Below are 17,672 nucleotides of genomic sequence, written 5' to 3'. Positions count from 1 at the left end.
GGCTGATGTGGGATTTGGCCAAAATCATACATTGATCCATGTTGATATTCTCTATATCGTTACAATCACCTCTCCTTAAGGAATTGGCGTCCTAGAAGAAGTTTGCCTCACCATCCCAATCGGAACAGAAGTGGCTCTGATATGATTTGTAACATTTGGCATATTATACCACCAATATTGGTCGCTTTGCCCTCGAAGTAGTCATAGTTTTGTTTTAGTTTCCCAGGTGGAGCCTCCCAGGAAGTTCACCTCTCATCCACTAGCATTTAGCCTAAAGTGCATTGGTGATTTAAGAGGCGGGGCACTTCTTATAACCACTCTTCTGCCCATGGCAGATGTGGGATTTGCCTAGGGTGAAACATTGGTCATCCTTGTATTGTTATAGAAAGCAATGAGCTTCCAAACATTGTCTTCCGATATTCTAATGCAAGTTGCATAATACAAGAGTGCAAAGGAAGTGTGAGATTCGATTAAGATTTAATTCCTTCTAACATATGTCGTCCAGAAAGCCCACCTTTAAACTTTGAGGGGTGATTTAAAGACCTTAAAGATGTAAGACAACAAAAAATTAAGGGGGTGTTTGGGATTTCTTATTTAACCTCCTTATAACTTTTCATTAAGTTAATAAGTTATAACATTGTAGCTTATGAAAATTTTCCTCTCACAATATAAGCAATCCCAAACACCTTATTACTTTTCAAAGAGTTAATAAGTTATAAGTTTGTGAAAATAAGCAAGCCAAACACAAGTGATTTCTCAGGGAAACTTAGGGCAACATAGTGTCAAGTTTAAAAAGTCTTGATACAACTCTTAAGGACAAAACAATTATGAGATAGCTACTTAACTCGGTTTGAAACACGTTTCTGTCAATCGTGGCTACCATCGAGCAATATTTAGGGGTTTACAAAATACCAGTTGAAGAAGTAGTATAGAGAATATATAATAGCTTTTGAAGAGCACCTCAAAACTCAAGATAAACCAAAGGATAACCAAGGGAAACTCCTAATGGCAAGTGTAAAAAATCATCCTAGAAATTGGCATTACGGAAGAGGACATGATGAACGTAGCCTTGGTAGAGGAAGAGGATCATTCAGGGGAGGAAGAGAATGTGTAAACTTTGTACGTTCAGATGCTTTAAATGTGATGATCGTGGGCACTTTGCATACAAGTGCATAAAGTGGAAAGATAATGAGACAGAGAAGGAGCAGCCTAACAGGATGCTCATCTCATCTAGGATGAGAACCAACGAGTCTTTGAATTATTATTTGAAAGTCTAGTCTTGAGTCTAGCTTATATATATATTATGGGGTTGAGTTCAAATAAGAAGTATCATTTTTCTAGGAAGCTAAGAAGGAATCACAAAAAAAAAACCTACATTTGACAAAACCCAGTAGAAATCTTTCCTTTCTCACCTCCTTCACCACTTCACCACACTACCATAGCCACCTTCTCCGCCACCGCCACCTTCACCAGCGACACCACCTTCTCTAACGCCCGCCTCTGCCGCCTGCAACCTCATTTTAACCCTATGCCACCCATCCCCGCCACCCCTGCAACTTCCGTCACCTCGTCACCCACCTCTTCAAGTTCCACCGCCGCAACCACATCTGATGAACCACCATGTACCCGAACATCGAAGACAACAACACTGAATCAGATTATCTCGTCGGAAACCCTTCGCCGGAAAAACGTTTTTGTTGCCGGAGTGGTCGGAATGGTTTTTGCTTGCTGTGAATGGTGAATGTCGTGGCTCTAGTAAACACAATGGACTAAAAAAAACACAATTGGTACTTTTTTAAAAAAACACAATTGACCATATGTAAAACACAATGGATAAAAAAAAGTGTGGTAAAACACAATTGTGTTTTTCACTTAAAACACTATAAGAAAACAAAAACACAAAAAACACTATTTTGGTAATGAAAAAAGGCTATTGTTAAAACACATTATAAAAAAACATTATAAAACACATTCTTGGTAAAACACAATAACCAAACATATAATATAATGTATAAAAAACCCACTAAATTTTTTTAATTTTTATATAGCAATATGGTAATCAAATTAAAGATAAAAAAATACTCATTATTATGGTGATTTTTTTTATAAAAAAATGTCGTTTAAAAAAGTTATTGTCGTTTAAAAACGTTGAGGGGAAAATTGACATGTGACTTGCATGTGGGTTATGAAAGTCAAAAAATGTGTCATTTCATTTATGCCCTTGTCCTTATTTCCTCAATGATTTCTATCTAAACCATTCTCAACCATCAAAATCCAAAATCAATGAATAAGATTATTTCATATCCTTCTTACAAAAACAATACTTCTTATTATAACCTAATCCATATATTATGTACATTTGGAAGTTAGAAACACGCGGTTTTTAGGGTTGTGCCGGTTCTAATTGAACTACGCATCACTTGGTGGGTTTATATATACGTCGATTGTATGTATACAAGCAGAACACTTCATACTAAAAAAGTCAATTTATACTGTTCCTAATGTTCGCTTCATATCAATTCATATAAAAATTGCAATCTGGTTACCAATAACCATGTGTGTATAAGTTTTTGATTTTGTTATAATAATAATGATTTTCCTTTTTCTAGGCTTATAATAGCAACAGTAAAATCTGAAAAGAAATATTCAACCAAAATAGTAAATTAGTATTGCCAAACATACAAAACCATATGGATCATATGTGTGATAAAAGTGAATATTAGGAAGAAACTATATGATCCCATACAAGCTGAATATTGGAGGACTTTAAATCATCTTTGATCACAAATGTCTTTCTATCTACATATTCTTCATCCCAAAACTCCGAGTGCTCTACTGTACCAACGTCCTCTCTAATTTGCGATAAATCACGTGATTTAGTTTTCATAGGAACAAGTCTTACTTTAGGATTAGACAAGCCAGCGATTTTAAATGTAATAGTTGTGCATCTAGGATTCCACCATGAGGTGTGCCTCAATGAACCGAAGGGTAAATAACCCACATATTTGTATTCAAATGATTCATTGTTTTTATCAAACTCCTCCTGGTGATAATCAGGTTGGGTATCCATGGACAACATCTCATGCTTAATAACTATGTGGCACCCTCTGTGCTTGCAATCATCAGCAAGTAACAAAAATCCACTGAAAGCTCTATCCCAATTGTGTGGAAGTTGCAATCTGATTAATATTGTCCTTCTATGAGAATTTGTTGGCATCAATAATGGTTCACGCGGAAGCTGGACACTCATAAACCGATCTTCAGCTGCATTTACCTGTCATGCATTCATTCAAATTCTGATGAGTTATTATTTATTATATCTTATATTCCATAGAAAGGTTGAAATTTAAGTACAAGATAGAGCAAAACCTGAAGCATGGAACGTAATACAAGGTCGCTACCAATCAACATCTTCCACCTCCAAAGTGAGACTTTCCACAACCATTTATAATTTGATAAATCCCCTACGCTCTCAAGTGACTCGCATTGAGTTGCTTTGAGAATGGCTATGCTTGATGGGAGATCCGGCAACTCCACAAGGCTTTTGCAGGATGACAAATCGAGGAACTTGAGACACGGGATTCCCGAGAGGCTGGAATGTAATTGTGCGAATTCGTTTCCATTTAGGCAAAGTACTTGTAGGTTTAATAACTCACAAATATTAGATGGGATGTCTTCATCTCCCAAATTGCAGTAACTAAGATTCAACTTTCTCAGAAAACGTGGAAACTGTGGAAACCTTTGCCTCACCAAGCTGTCTTGATGCAAAGATAGCAACCTCATACAACACATAAGATTCTTGGAGGATTTTGAATGTGAACTCAGATGTTTACTACAAAGGGTTAGATCAAGATCTCTCAAACTTTCTAAGAGATGGAAGTTTCCCTCTATCCTTTTAAGCTTACAAGTGACAAACTCAATAGAAACAAGGTTGGTACAGTATTGTCCAAGTGAAGATGGGATTATTTCGATATCAGTAACATCCAAATGAAGGTTTACCAAGCTATCCATGTTTGTATGTATATCCGGAAACTTTTTAAGTCGACGGCAGACAGAGATCTTAAGAGTCTCCAAGTTTTTCATCCGTAAAATGGGTGGAAACATTGTAAGTTTACCACATGTTCTAACTTTTACATAAACAAGACTTTCATGATATCCAATTGATGGATGGATCTTTTTTAATTCATCATTGTCTTCTAAAATTAATCTTTCAAGGCATGGAAGGCCGTTAAAATCGGGTGTCCTGATTAGGCGCCGAGCACGATAGAGAGAGAGAATTTTTAAATTCGATAGACGCTGTTTCAGGACATGTATGCAAACATCAGATAAGTCAGTATATTTATTAATATCATAGAAGGCTTCCGTGTCCCATGGGTCATTAGGCAGGAGGTTATTGTTTTATTGCAATTGTTTTTTTTATTAATACATATAATTGAAAACCCAAAAATCCTATGTGTCGCGATGTAGTCGCTCCCCTCTTTTTTGGAAGCCACCAGATTGCTTGATTTTTAAATGAAGGTCTCTCATTAATTTAACCCAAATTCATGGGTATAGGTCTTACCAAAACCAGATAGCTCTTAAACGGGTTATAACATCTCATTAAATTAAAAATTAATCTTACCAATTATTTGATAGGAAAATCCTATAAAATAGAGATATACTAAAATTTAATATTCAATTTAAAAAGAAAAAAAATATTATTTATAATTAATAAACAATTTTATAGTAAAAAACATAAGCGGGTCATGGGTCACCAAATCCAGATAGCTTTTAAACGGGTTATAATATATCATTTTTTTATGAAACCCTTTCATCATCAAACCCTAAGTATATTATTAACTTACTTATAATAAAGAAAATTAAAATCTAAAAAGTAAATATTAAAAAACGAAATATGTAAAACAACCATTCTCTCAAGCCATCAAATTGCTTTATTTGTAAATGAAGGCTTCTCACGCATTTGACTCGAATTCACGGGTAAATGTTTCACCAAACCCATATAGCTCTTAAACAGGTTATAACATCTCATTATATTAAAAATTAATCTCATCAAATATTTGATATGAAAATCCTACAAAATAGGGATATACTAAAAATTAAATATCCTATTTTATTTTTAAAAAATATTATTTATAATTAATAAACAATTTTATAATAAAGAAAATAAATGGGTAATGGGTATCACCAAACCCAGATAGTTTTTAAACCGGATTATAACATATCATTTATTTGTGAAACCATTTCATCATCAAACCTCAAGTATATTAATTATTAACTTTCTTACAATAAATAAAATTAAAATCCAAATACATATATAAATATTGAAAACGAATAATGTAAAACAACCCCCATAATACGGGGGATAAAATCTAGTGTATATATATATATAGGGTATGGATCCTAAGAGAACCATTGGCAAATTAAGAACTTTGAGAACCATTTTGGACCACTAAAAAAAACCTTTAAAAAATTATAAAACACAAAAAAAGGAAAATCTTAAAAAAGTAAAAAAACCAAAATTCTTATATTTCATTCCGATTTCATTTAAAAAAAACCGAATTTTTTTTTTCTTTTTAATTTGTATTATACCTCTACACATATGTATACTTTAATTTAATCTCTAGTTACGTAATGTACACATATGTACATTATCATTTACCTTAAATTATACATATGTGTATAGAAAAAAACATGTGTGTACATATTATACATATATGTATAATAAAAAAACCGATTTTTTTTTCTTTTTAATTCGTATTATACCTATACACATATGTATACTTACATTAATATCTAGTTACGTAATGTACGCACATGTACACTATCATTTACCTTAAATTATACATATGTGTATAGGAAAAAAAACATGTGTGATGTATATGTACATATTATACATATATGTATAATTTAGCTAAACCGAGAATTTTTTTTACGTTTTTTTAGAAACCGGGATGATAAGAACTTTGGTTTTTTTAGCTTTTTTATTTTTGTGTTTTTTTTTGTTTTATGATTTTTTTATTTTTGGGTTTTTTTGTGGTCCAAAATGATTCTCATAGTTTTCAATTCCCAAAAAGTTCTCACATAATCCTGATGTATATATATATATGTATATATAAATATATATATATGATTAGGCTCATTTCAGAAGTTTTTCTTATTGCGAGAAGTGATTCTAACCAATCACATAATTTCTTTTTAATTTTTATTATTTAAATACAAGGGTATACTAGTAAAATATAAGGTGTTTTGTTTTATAACTCATAGTCATTAATGGTTTAGTTAATGATAAATTACTAATTAATAGTAGTTACAAATTATTATTATTATTATTATTATTATTATTATTACATACAAATCAACACAGACATGCGTGTGTATGGCTTGATTTATATGAGAATAATAATAATAATAATAATAATAACAATAACAATAATAATAATAAAATAATATAATAGGAATGCAACGACTAGATTAATATTTTTACATAATTCATACCTTACGTTTTTAGGTGTAATAATCCGTAGCACATACAATTTTTAAGTTTTTGTGAATATTGTATTCACATACACTTTATTTTGTAAAAAATAAAAAGGAAAGGAAAAAAAAAGAGAAAACCTTATTATTATTATGCATTCAATCTAAAATCATTTTATTCTAAAATATGGTTAATTATTATTATTATTTTTCTATTTGATATCAATGTAAAGTTTTTTTTCCTCGATATTAATCAACTAATGTAATGTAGGTGTTATGTAATGTAGATATAGCTACGTAATGTAGTGTAAACATATTTTCAAATGTTGTGTATATGTGTAGTCATAACTAATGTAGTGTAGGTACACTTTCAAATGTTGTATTGGCATAACTAATGTTGTGTAGACATATCTAATGTAATGTAGGCGTAACTAATATAGTGTATGTACACTTTCAAATATTGTGTAGACATAACAAATATAATGTAAGCATACTTTCAAATGTTGTGTAGTCATAACAAATATAATGTACACAGTTATTAAATTGCACGCCCCTACATAACCACCAAATCCTTACACAACCAACATGCTTTGAAACGATTAAATGAAAAATTACTACACAACCAACATATATCTATATATTACTTTTTAACGGCCTACACAATTTTTTTTTCTTTTAATCAATTAATGTAGTGTAGGATTATCTTAGTAATGCAGTTACGTAATGTTATGTAGGGATACTTGCAAATGTTGTGTAGTCATAACTAATGTAGGGCATACATATCTAATTTAGTGTGGGAACATTTTTAAATGTTGTGTAGTCATAACTAATATAGTGTAGGCAAAACTAATGTAGTGTAGACACACTTTCAATATTGTGTAGTCATAAATAATGTAGTTTAAAAATATCAAATGTGGTGTAGACAAAACTAATGTAGTGTATGCACACTTTCAAATGTTGTGTAGTCATAACTAAAATTAATGTTGTGTAGAAATCAGTTTGCTTATACAATATAGTTAGGCAAAACAAATGAAATGTAGCCTTAACTAAATATATTATATATAACTATATGAAAAATGATTAAATCCATAATATACATAATTTTAATGAAAAAAAATAAAATCATATCAACTATCTAATGAGCATTGATTACTCATTTAAAGTAACCGTTGAACACATTAAAGCCTAGTTTAATGAGGCCTACACCACAATTGACATCTCTACCCATTTTAATTAAATATATGTCATAAATATGTATTTTTAATTATGAATTTGCCATTTTCATTGTAGACCATTGATTAAAAGCAATTAATGGTTCAGATTCATTTCTCGCACTTCTCGCTATAATATCACTTCTCTCAAGATCCATCCCTTATATATATATATATATATATATATATATATAGGTGGGTTAAAATAAAAAGAGATAGTTTCTAGGAAGAGTAAGAATATATCATAGCCATTGGATCATGTTAATCAATTGTTGAGATTTAAAATCACCAAAAATCAACATAGTTTCCTAGAATTACTCTTTCACCATTATAACCGGCATAGTTTCCTAAAATTATTCTTTCACCATATGTTATAATGTCAAATGTCAAAAATCTATTGGTTCTTACCATTATTAGGAAACTTCTTATTCTTATTTGAACAATTTTCTATATATATATATATATATATACTAGATTTTATCCCTCGTATTACGAGAGTTGTTTTACATTATTCGTTTTTAATATTTATATATGTATATTTGGATTTTAAATTTATTTATTGTAAGAAAATTAATAATTAATATACTTGAGGTTTGATGATAAAATGGTTTCACAAATAAATGATACGTTATAATCCGGTTTAAAAGCTATTTGGGTTTGGTGATACTCATTACCCGTTTATTTTATTTATTATAAAATTGTTTCTTAATTATAAATAATATCTTTTTTTAAATAAAATAGGATTTTAATTTTTAGTATATTCCTATTTTATAGGATTTTCATATCAAATATTTGATGAGATTATTTTTTAATATAATGAGATGTTATAACCCGTTTAAGAGTTATCTGGGTTGGTGAGACCTTTACCCGTGAATTCGGGTCAAATGATCATTTACAAATAAAGTAATCTGATGGCTTGGCTTGAGAGAATGATTGTTTTACATTTTTCGTTTTTTAATATTTATTTTTTGGATTTTAATTTTCTTTATTGTAAGAAAGTTAATAATATACTTAGGGTTTGATGATGAAAGGGTTTCATAAATAAATGATATGTTATAACCCGTTTAAAAGCTATCTGGATTTGGTGACCCATGACCCGCTTATGTTTTTTACTATAAAATTGTTTATTAATTATAAATAATATCTTTTTCCTTTTAATTTGGATATTAAATTTTAGTATATTTCTATTTTGTAGGATTTTCATATCAAATAATTGGTAAGATTAATTTTTAATTTAATGAGATGTTATAACTCGTTTAAGAGTTATCTGGTTTTGGTAAGACCCATACCCATGAATTTGGGTTAAATCAATGAGAGACCTCCATTTAAAAATCAAGAAATCTGGTGGCTTCCATAAAAGAGCGGAGCGACCAAATCGCGACACATAGGATTTTTGGGTTTTCGTTTATATATATATATATATATATATATATATATATATATATATATATATATATATAATCTATTTAGTCTTATGAGGCTAAGGGGACAAACAAATATAAAACTGTCGATCAACTTTACATTATATGGTCTAAAACCATATATTAATTATTAAACAATTTCATTGTATTGTGCTTACTTATATATGCATCTTGACGGCTATATTAAATTTTATTACTTCCTCGAAATGCAATCAAAAGTTTTTACTCGCACTCACTGGATGCATATAGTGTTCACAAGCTATTTGACCATTTTATAATTGATGTCACAATCTTATATCTGATTTCACAATTTTATTACAATATTTTTGTGAAACAAGAATGATTACGTACCTTACACCCTTTCCAAAGTTGCTTTTGTCTACTGTCTTCCAAAACCATACAGCAAAGTTTTGTTGGTTGAAAATTTGATGAGAATGAAGATGCTGGATAGTTTGACAATATAGCCCACCGAAGTTTCTTCATCTTGGCAACAACACGAGGAATATTCTTCACGTTCGCAACAAAATGAGGCGGAAGACTAGAATTTCTAACTGAAGAAGTAAATACTTCAATTTCCTGTGTTAAAACTAAAATGTGTCAGCATCATAGACAAATGTCGCTAGATGCACATAAAAATTATATTTGTTCAAAGTTAACTTAACCATTGACGGTGTATCTGCCTCCATATCATAAATGTCTTTAATATCTTTCTCTTCCCAAATTCTGCTATGTTTTTCGGGATTATTAGGGTATTCCTTTCTGACAATGTAGTGGGCCATTGCTTCTATCAAGCCATGAATATCAAATCTTCCATTTGAAATTTTTATAAGAGACTTTTGTATCAACACCTTCACCCCTATACCAGGGTTAAAATTACAAGCATCAAGCACCCTCATAGCATCATCTATCTTCCATTTCCTCATAAAACATGCAATATCTAAGAATAACTCTTTCTCATCACTTTTAAGTCCATCATAACTTATTTTGAGGCACTGTGTGACCTTAGCGTCTGGTATGCGTTTTAATTTGGCCAAGAGACTCTTCCACTCATCCTTGTCTTTATCATATAGAAAAGAACCTAGAACTTCAAGTGCTAACGGGAGACCACCGACATAAGAAATTATATCTTGCGACAACGTCTCATAATCCTCAACAGGTTTAACTTCTCGATATGCATGTCTACTAAAGAGCTTGATAGCCTCACCATGTGATAGCAAACTCACTTCATAGATCGTGTTTGCCTTATGGCTTAACACATGCTCATCCCTGGTTGTGATTATTATTCGGCTTCCCTCACCGAACCAATCATGTGATCCAGCTAAAGCCTCTAGTTGCCTAAGATCATCTATGTCATCTAGAACAACTAAAACAGTTTTGTTACATAAACTGCTTTTTATCATGCTCTTCCCTTGTATCTCACTCTCTAGCTTTACTTTTGTTTTCAAAATTAATGATAAAAACGATTCTTGCAACCTTCTTAAACCACGCTTGCTAGATTCATCACGAATATTTTCAAGAAAACAGTGAGCTTTAAATTGGTGAGAGATCAGTGTATAAGCAGCAGATGCAAGAGTAGTCTTGCCACCACCCCCAATCCCCCATATTCCAATCACATGCACACCACCTGACCCAATATCCAAATACGACTTTAATTTTTGCAAACGAGCCTCTATTCCAATGAGGTTTTTACTAACATTTGTAACCGGAAGAGACAACCTTTCGAAAATTGTAGCAACTATGTCCTTGATGCATATTCCTTCATGCCTGCATCAAGGATAAATTAAACATGCTCTCACACACGTGCTTAATTAGCTAGGCGGAAACTGATTGCTATTTGTACTTGTAGTAATAATTGCGGCTTTAGACTTCTGGTATATACTTTCAGGAAAAGTGTTCACTAACTAATTCAAAAGCACTTGTAAGAACGAACCGCTATGCGCTACGGGCTTAAGGCTTTCAATACATACATACATATATATAGGCTAAGTATAAAATGAAAACCCACTTGAGTTGTGAAAACTCTAGAAACTCATTCTCAACAAAATGTTTTTAATTAATGTTTAAGTCTTGTGGTCCACAATTAAAGTGAATAAAAAATGTAAATATAAATATAATTTTTTCTCTCTTCTGAAAACATATATAAAAATTAGTAAAAAAATGTTAAAAAATAGCAAAACATTTTTTTTTAATGTTTCGATGTTTTGTATTAAATGTTACAACATATATTACATGTAACAAAAAAAAAACGTTGTTACATAGGGTTTTCGCGGGTTTTCACAACTCAAATGAGTTTTCATTTTAACCTTACCCTATATATATATATATATATATATATATGTATATATATATATATATATATTACAAATCTCAAATGATTAAGAATGACTACTCTCAATGTTTTCCATCTATAGTGTAGATGTGTTTCATGTTTTTTTTTAAAAAAAAAATGTTATCAGGTACACCCCTTAACATGCGTCTTTAACTTATTTATATTTCTACTAATTTGATTTTCCTTGAATAACTTTCCTTTATTAACTTAAAAGAAAAAAAAACTAAATATTCGATTGTGAATACTTTTTAATTAAGTAGAATAAAATGCCAAAAAATATAAGTGAAACTTGTTAGACCCTATTTTGTATATTAAGTCTTTTGATTTGTCGTGTTTGTTTGCGTATATATGTAATCGTCTTTTATCTTACTTGTATGTTTGGGCCTAAGGCCATTTGTAAACAAAGTCCATTTGGCCCAATGAAATAAACAATGTGCATGAGACTTTATAAATAGTGCAAGCATCTTATGCAACCTTAACATTTTGCCATATTGCTACCTTATTCTCTTACCAACTATTCCACTTTTTCTCTATCTTACGTTTCTCGGAAATAATATAAAAAACAACAAGATCCGAGACCTTGGTTACTTAGAGATGATTTCCGCTAACCTCTAAAGAGATTGATCCAAGAACATTGTTGTTTGATCCCGATCATAGGACCCACAAAACTAAATTACGGAGTAGTACAAAAAAATAGCAATTATAATCTATATTTTGAATTTGTATATTAAAGGCAAATTGTATTGGGCAATAATAATCTCTTCTTTAAAAATCACTACCAACCGTCCAACCTTTCAACTATTTTTATCTCAATTGGCCTCCATTAAAAAACTTAACATCGTTAAGTTTTTTCTGAGTTTCAAACTGAAATTTTTAGGCTTTTAATAGGAAGAAAGATACGATTTGACTGTTGTAAAACTTATCTTGAAACGGTGATTCAAATGGCTTGATTTTTGTTAATTGTAAATTCAAGCACGCGAACTGAAACATTGTTTTGTCGTTTGGATAACCGTTTCGAGATAAGCTTTACATTAGTCGACAAGTATCCTTCTTTTGATCAAAAGCCCTAAACATCGGTTTGAAACTACGAAAAAACTTAAGACGTTAAGTGTTTTTTAACGAAGGTCCACTGAGACAAAAATAGTTGGAACGTTGGTAGTGATTTTTAAAGTTGAGATTATTGTCGGTCAATATACAACATGTGGATTATTTCCAATTTGCCTATATTAAAATGCACGAATTATAAAAAAATAAAAAACAAATACTGGATTTGCGTATAATACTTGTTTCATAAAAGACTCAATATGACAATCTATTTTGTAAAATATGTCTTTATACTTTTGTGGCAAATTTGTTCTCTTTAAACTTAAACAAATGTAACACAAAATCTATCTATCCATTCTAATAAAGTAAAATAATTGTGGACACTTGTCATCTATTGGTTAGTTATCGCCATTCTTTTCCCTCCAAAACTAAGATCTTAATTGACCCTAATATATGTAATAGATCAATAATTATTCACTTTCCTTTTATACTCTATTTATATTATATCTATACATATTTAGAAAAATAAATATTAACTTACTATTTTACTATAAAATTCCAAAATAATTGGTGAAATCCAAAAATCAGCAACAAACCATGTTTGTCAAATACTGAAAAGAATATAATTTCAAATGTTATCATTAACATATTATACTATATATGTTGTAGATGATTGTAAACCAAAACAAAACTCGAATATGCTTTCATTTTATAAATTACTTTTTTAATCATTAAATTATAAATATATGCTTAAAAGTCAATCCATTTTTTAAAAATCAATCATATTATTTACTATTACTATTATTATCATTATTTTTATTGTCGTAAATTGTCATATAAATTATAAATCTATGCTTTAAATCTATCCATTTATTTTTCGGTTAATTTACTAAACTATATATATATATATATATATATAGGATCAGGATCATGTGAGAACTTTTTGAGAATTGAGAACTATGAGAACCATTTTGGACCACAAAAAAACCCAAAAATAAAAAAAAATCATAAAACAAAAAAAACACAAAAATAAAAAAAGTAAAAAAACCAAAGTTCTTATTTATCATCCCGGTTTCTATAAAAAAAAATTCTCGGTTTAGCTAAATTATACATATATGTATATAATATGTACATATATGTACACACATGTTTTTTTCCTATACACATATGTATAATTTAAGGTAAATGATAATGTACATATGTGTACATTACGTAACTAGAAATTAAATGAAAGTATACATATATGTATAGGTATAATACGAATTAAAAAGAAAAAAAATAAGTTTTTTTTATTATACATATATGTATAATATGTACACACATGTTTTTTCCTATACACATAAGTATAATTTAAGGTAAATGATAATGTACATATGTGTACATTACGTAACTAGAGATTAAATGAAAGTATACATATGTGTATAGGTATAATACGAATTAAAAAGAAAAAAAATTTTCGGTTTTTTTAAATGAAACTGCAATGAAATATAAGAATTTTGGTTTTTTTACATTTTTAAATTTTTTGTTTTTTTTTTGTTTTATAATTTTTTTAAAATATTTTTTAGAGGCTTTTTTTTGTGGTCCAAAATGGTTCTCAAAGTTCTCAATTTGTCAATGGTTCTCTTAGGATCCTTACCCTATATATATATATATATATATATATATATATATATATATATGTTAACACGTAAGGATGATATATATCAATCACTTTCAGACATAACAAAGTTTATCATATTTAATTTCTTAAATTTTTTTATCAAGGATTGTTTCGGGTTTTTTGTGGAACTTAAATTTGATTTTTATGGGTCAAAAGTTGGTAAATGGATTGTTTGGTACAAGTTAACTATATTTAGATCAAAATCTGTTATAGGTCAAAAATAAGAAATCTCAGTATTTTTAAAAGTTTCGGAATGCAAATAGATTTATCATCAAATTTTTTACGGGTTCAAAGTGTTGACTTGAAAATGTTAAATGGATGGAAGTTAGAATTTTAAACATGATTCGAATTTCAAAATTATTTTCATGGGAATTTTTTAAAATAATCAAAAGGGTCGGGATTTGCAATTGACTATTTTTCCCTCAACTATTAAAATTTAAAAAAAAATTGCGAGCACATTCGACATGCCATCCCAGACCTATCAATACTTCTAACTTTTATCATATTTGAAATATTTATGTAAGAATTAGCATTTTTCCTTCAATGGTGATCAGCGCATTGTATGGGAAGCATGTCATGCAAAACTATGCTCAAATGAAGCAAAATTTAGTGAGTTAACATGCTATTTTTTATATTGTCATTATGGCAAAGTCTATAAGCTCCCTGAAACTTATCAATCTTTTTCATGGTGTAGCTCAGAAAACATAGTTCTTGAAAACATAGTTCTCCTTTCCTTTGATGGATGGTAAATTGATAAACATATCAATAAAGGTAACATTTATTCTGTATTTAGACTGAGTGGTTAGAACTACTATTGTATGAGAAGTCTTATTCTCGAAATTGGTTAATAACCAAAATTCTTTCAATAATACATATATGACACTGAAAATGAAATTTTCAATAGAAAGAGTGTTCTCGAGAATGTTTCTGAACATGCATTTTTTTTATTTAGTTCATTTAAAAAAATCATTTTGTGATATAAATAAAATTAATTTATGTACACATAGTACAAGCATAAATCTAATACATTTTTTCATATACATTATGTAATTATTTGTTTTACTTGTAATTTTATAATATGGATCCTTCTGAGTGTGACGCGGGCTCTAAAGCTAGTTAATATATATACATATACATATATATATATATATATATATATAACAATAAAAATTTAACATATTTAGGAATCAAGACGAATTCAATGTGTGACGTGTCTAACTTTATAAATTTACTCATATGACACTACATAGCTTCAATCAACTTATTTAAGCAAATAAGTTAGCTCACGCCTATGTCCATCAAAATTATATTTGAGATATTGAAAACAAACATGCTAAGCATAGAATGTTTTGCATAAAGAGAACAAATTAAAAAAATAAATTAAAGAAAATAAAAAATACCCGTTTGCAAAGTTTTTAGGGACCCATCCAGAAAGGTTGCTTGCCTTAAACATAGCTTTTCTCCATGATTTAACTTTGTGCTTATGTTCCGATTCATGTTTGACAAATGATTTTTTATATTTTCTGTTTTGTCTTCTCACATCAGAGGGATCTATGTCATAAAATACAGGCATAACGATTTGCCCTTTTTTTTCCATGCATTCTACAATATGTGTAAGCTCATCTAAGCACCAAGATGAATCTGCATAGTTTTCAGAGAATATAATAACCGCAATCCGTGATTCTTGGATAGCCTTCAAGAGGGCTTGACCGATTGTCTCGCCCCGAGCAAGTGTTCTGTCATCCTTGTACGTTCGAATTCCTTCTCGTACAAGAGCCTGATAGAGATGATCCACAAAGCCCTTACGGGTGTCTTCTCCTCTAAAACTTATAAATACCTGATGATTCCATGAATGAGAAACAGATGCAGAAATTATGTGAGAAGAAGACGATGAAGATGCCATTGATCTGTGTATTAAATTTGTTTGGAATTAGTATAAAAGCAAGAAGTGGTTTTGCGATTTATAAAATATTTGAGAAATCCCAGCCTCCTCTAAGCAAAGGCATATGCAGGAAATTTCACAATACTTTCAATAATCCATTAATTAATACTATAGGAGTCCGTTTCTTGATGTTACATAATATTGACTTCTATTAAATATGAAAGGATTAAGACAGGTTATAGTGTTAGTTTTTATTTGTATATTATTGCTGATCCTGACCCTGAGGGATAGCATCCCCGTCACACTTAACCGCATACTGACTATTTTATTATGTGGATGAAATAATTGAGGATCAAAAGAAACTGCAACCTTTGACATTAGTTGGAATATTCCTTGATATTTCTTTGTTCTTATTTCTTGAATTCTATTTAATGCCTCACTCACTTTGTTATGTTTCTTCAGGTGAATGATGCTCAAAGACATGATCTCAGCGATCTTCTCAAGGGAGAAAAGAAGCAAGCACGCACCTTCGATTTGAGAATGCATAATTAATACTCCTACTCAATAGTTAAATCTGCAGAATATCAAGATATAAGAAATCAAATATTAATCAGTTAGCTAATGAAAAATTTAAATATTTGAAATCTAAGCTGTATGCATAAGAGAACAACAATGCAAGAAGCAGTTAAAATCCTTCTATCTCAACAAGCGGAGAAAGAAAATCGCAAAATACAAACTAACCTTAAATTCGTAGAGGCCTCTGAACTCAGCGAATCTGTTCATTGAAGCTAATTGCTTTAGATACAGTGAATCACCGAAGACTGAAAGATCAGCGCCCATTAGTTTGAATTTCAAGCGAACTGTGTGCAATATTTGATAAACAACACTGTACTGGGAAAAAAAGAAGTCGGAAGGGGCGGTAATTCTGACACTTGTGTTCGTATATCTAACCCGTTTGTCTTTTTTGGGTTGGCTGGCTTAATTTAGCAGGTCGGTCCGTGTTCACGTAAACCTGTTTAATCCGTTTAATTAAACAGGTCAACTAGCTCACTAACCCGTTTGAATAATATTAATAAAACACACCAGCTCGGTTAACACGTTTGAATCTTGGTTTTCAGCTACCAGCTGGTTTGATAAATGGGTTAAATGGTTGTGTCCAAAGACGATTTTAAGTGTGTGCAGGTTAAAGCTGATGTTCTTCTCACAAATAAAAAATATAGGCTTTGTTTGGGTTGAATAATTCAAAGAACAAATAAACAATGAGCACCTTTGTTATCCTTAACCATCTCTGCCATCCTATTAAACAATAGCAAATAGCGATTTGATTGTTCTCAAGTTCTAGACCGTTGGCGTTATTCTTAAAAGTCTGTCCAAACGCAAATTGGAATTAAAAATACCTTGTTTGCATGAAATTACAAAACTTAGGTGAAACTGATAATAAAGTACCAACAAATACAATAAACCGAAAAAACGTCAACGACGCCTATGGCAAATAAAGGGATAAAAGAAACACATGTCTTTGATTTGATAATGCAAGTTTGGACAGTTTGGTCTTATGCATCTTATCACGACGAAACTGAAAATATGTAACTTTGTATCACTTAAATTCTTTAATTTATGAATAAGCATACATTACATGAAACAAAGTAAA

At 30.1% G+C, this 17,672-nt stretch overlaps 1 protein-coding gene across 1 annotated transcript; it reads right to left on the bottom strand.

The window, feature by feature from the left end:
* Nucleotides 1–3,131: 3,131 nt before the first annotated feature.
* On the bottom strand, nt 3,132–16,090 carry LOC143626029 (TMV resistance protein N-like). The gene is made up of 4 exons (XM_077096223.1): nt 15,540–16,090; nt 9,769–10,870; nt 9,458–9,682; nt 3,132–4,296 (listed from the first exon to the last, which is right to left on the bottom strand). The coding sequence occupies exons 1-4, from the start codon at nt 16,040–16,042 to the stop codon at nt 3,322–3,324; spliced, it is 2,805 nt and encodes a 934-aa protein (XP_076952338.1). The 5' UTR covers nt 16,043–16,090; the 3' UTR covers nt 3,132–3,321.
* Between the last annotated feature and the right edge of the window lie 1,582 nt (nt 16,091–17,672).

The sequence above is a fragment of the Bidens hawaiensis genome, unplaced genomic scaffold, assembly GCF_021521415.1.
Source record: "Bidens hawaiensis isolate Kalapana, Puna unplaced genomic scaffold, B.hawaiensis_p1.1 tig00004282_1, whole genome shotgun sequence".
In the NCBI taxonomy this organism is placed as follows: domain Eukaryota; kingdom Viridiplantae; phylum Streptophyta; class Magnoliopsida; order Asterales; family Asteraceae; genus Bidens; species Bidens hawaiensis.
This window is presented reverse-complemented; position numbering and strand designations above follow the sequence as displayed.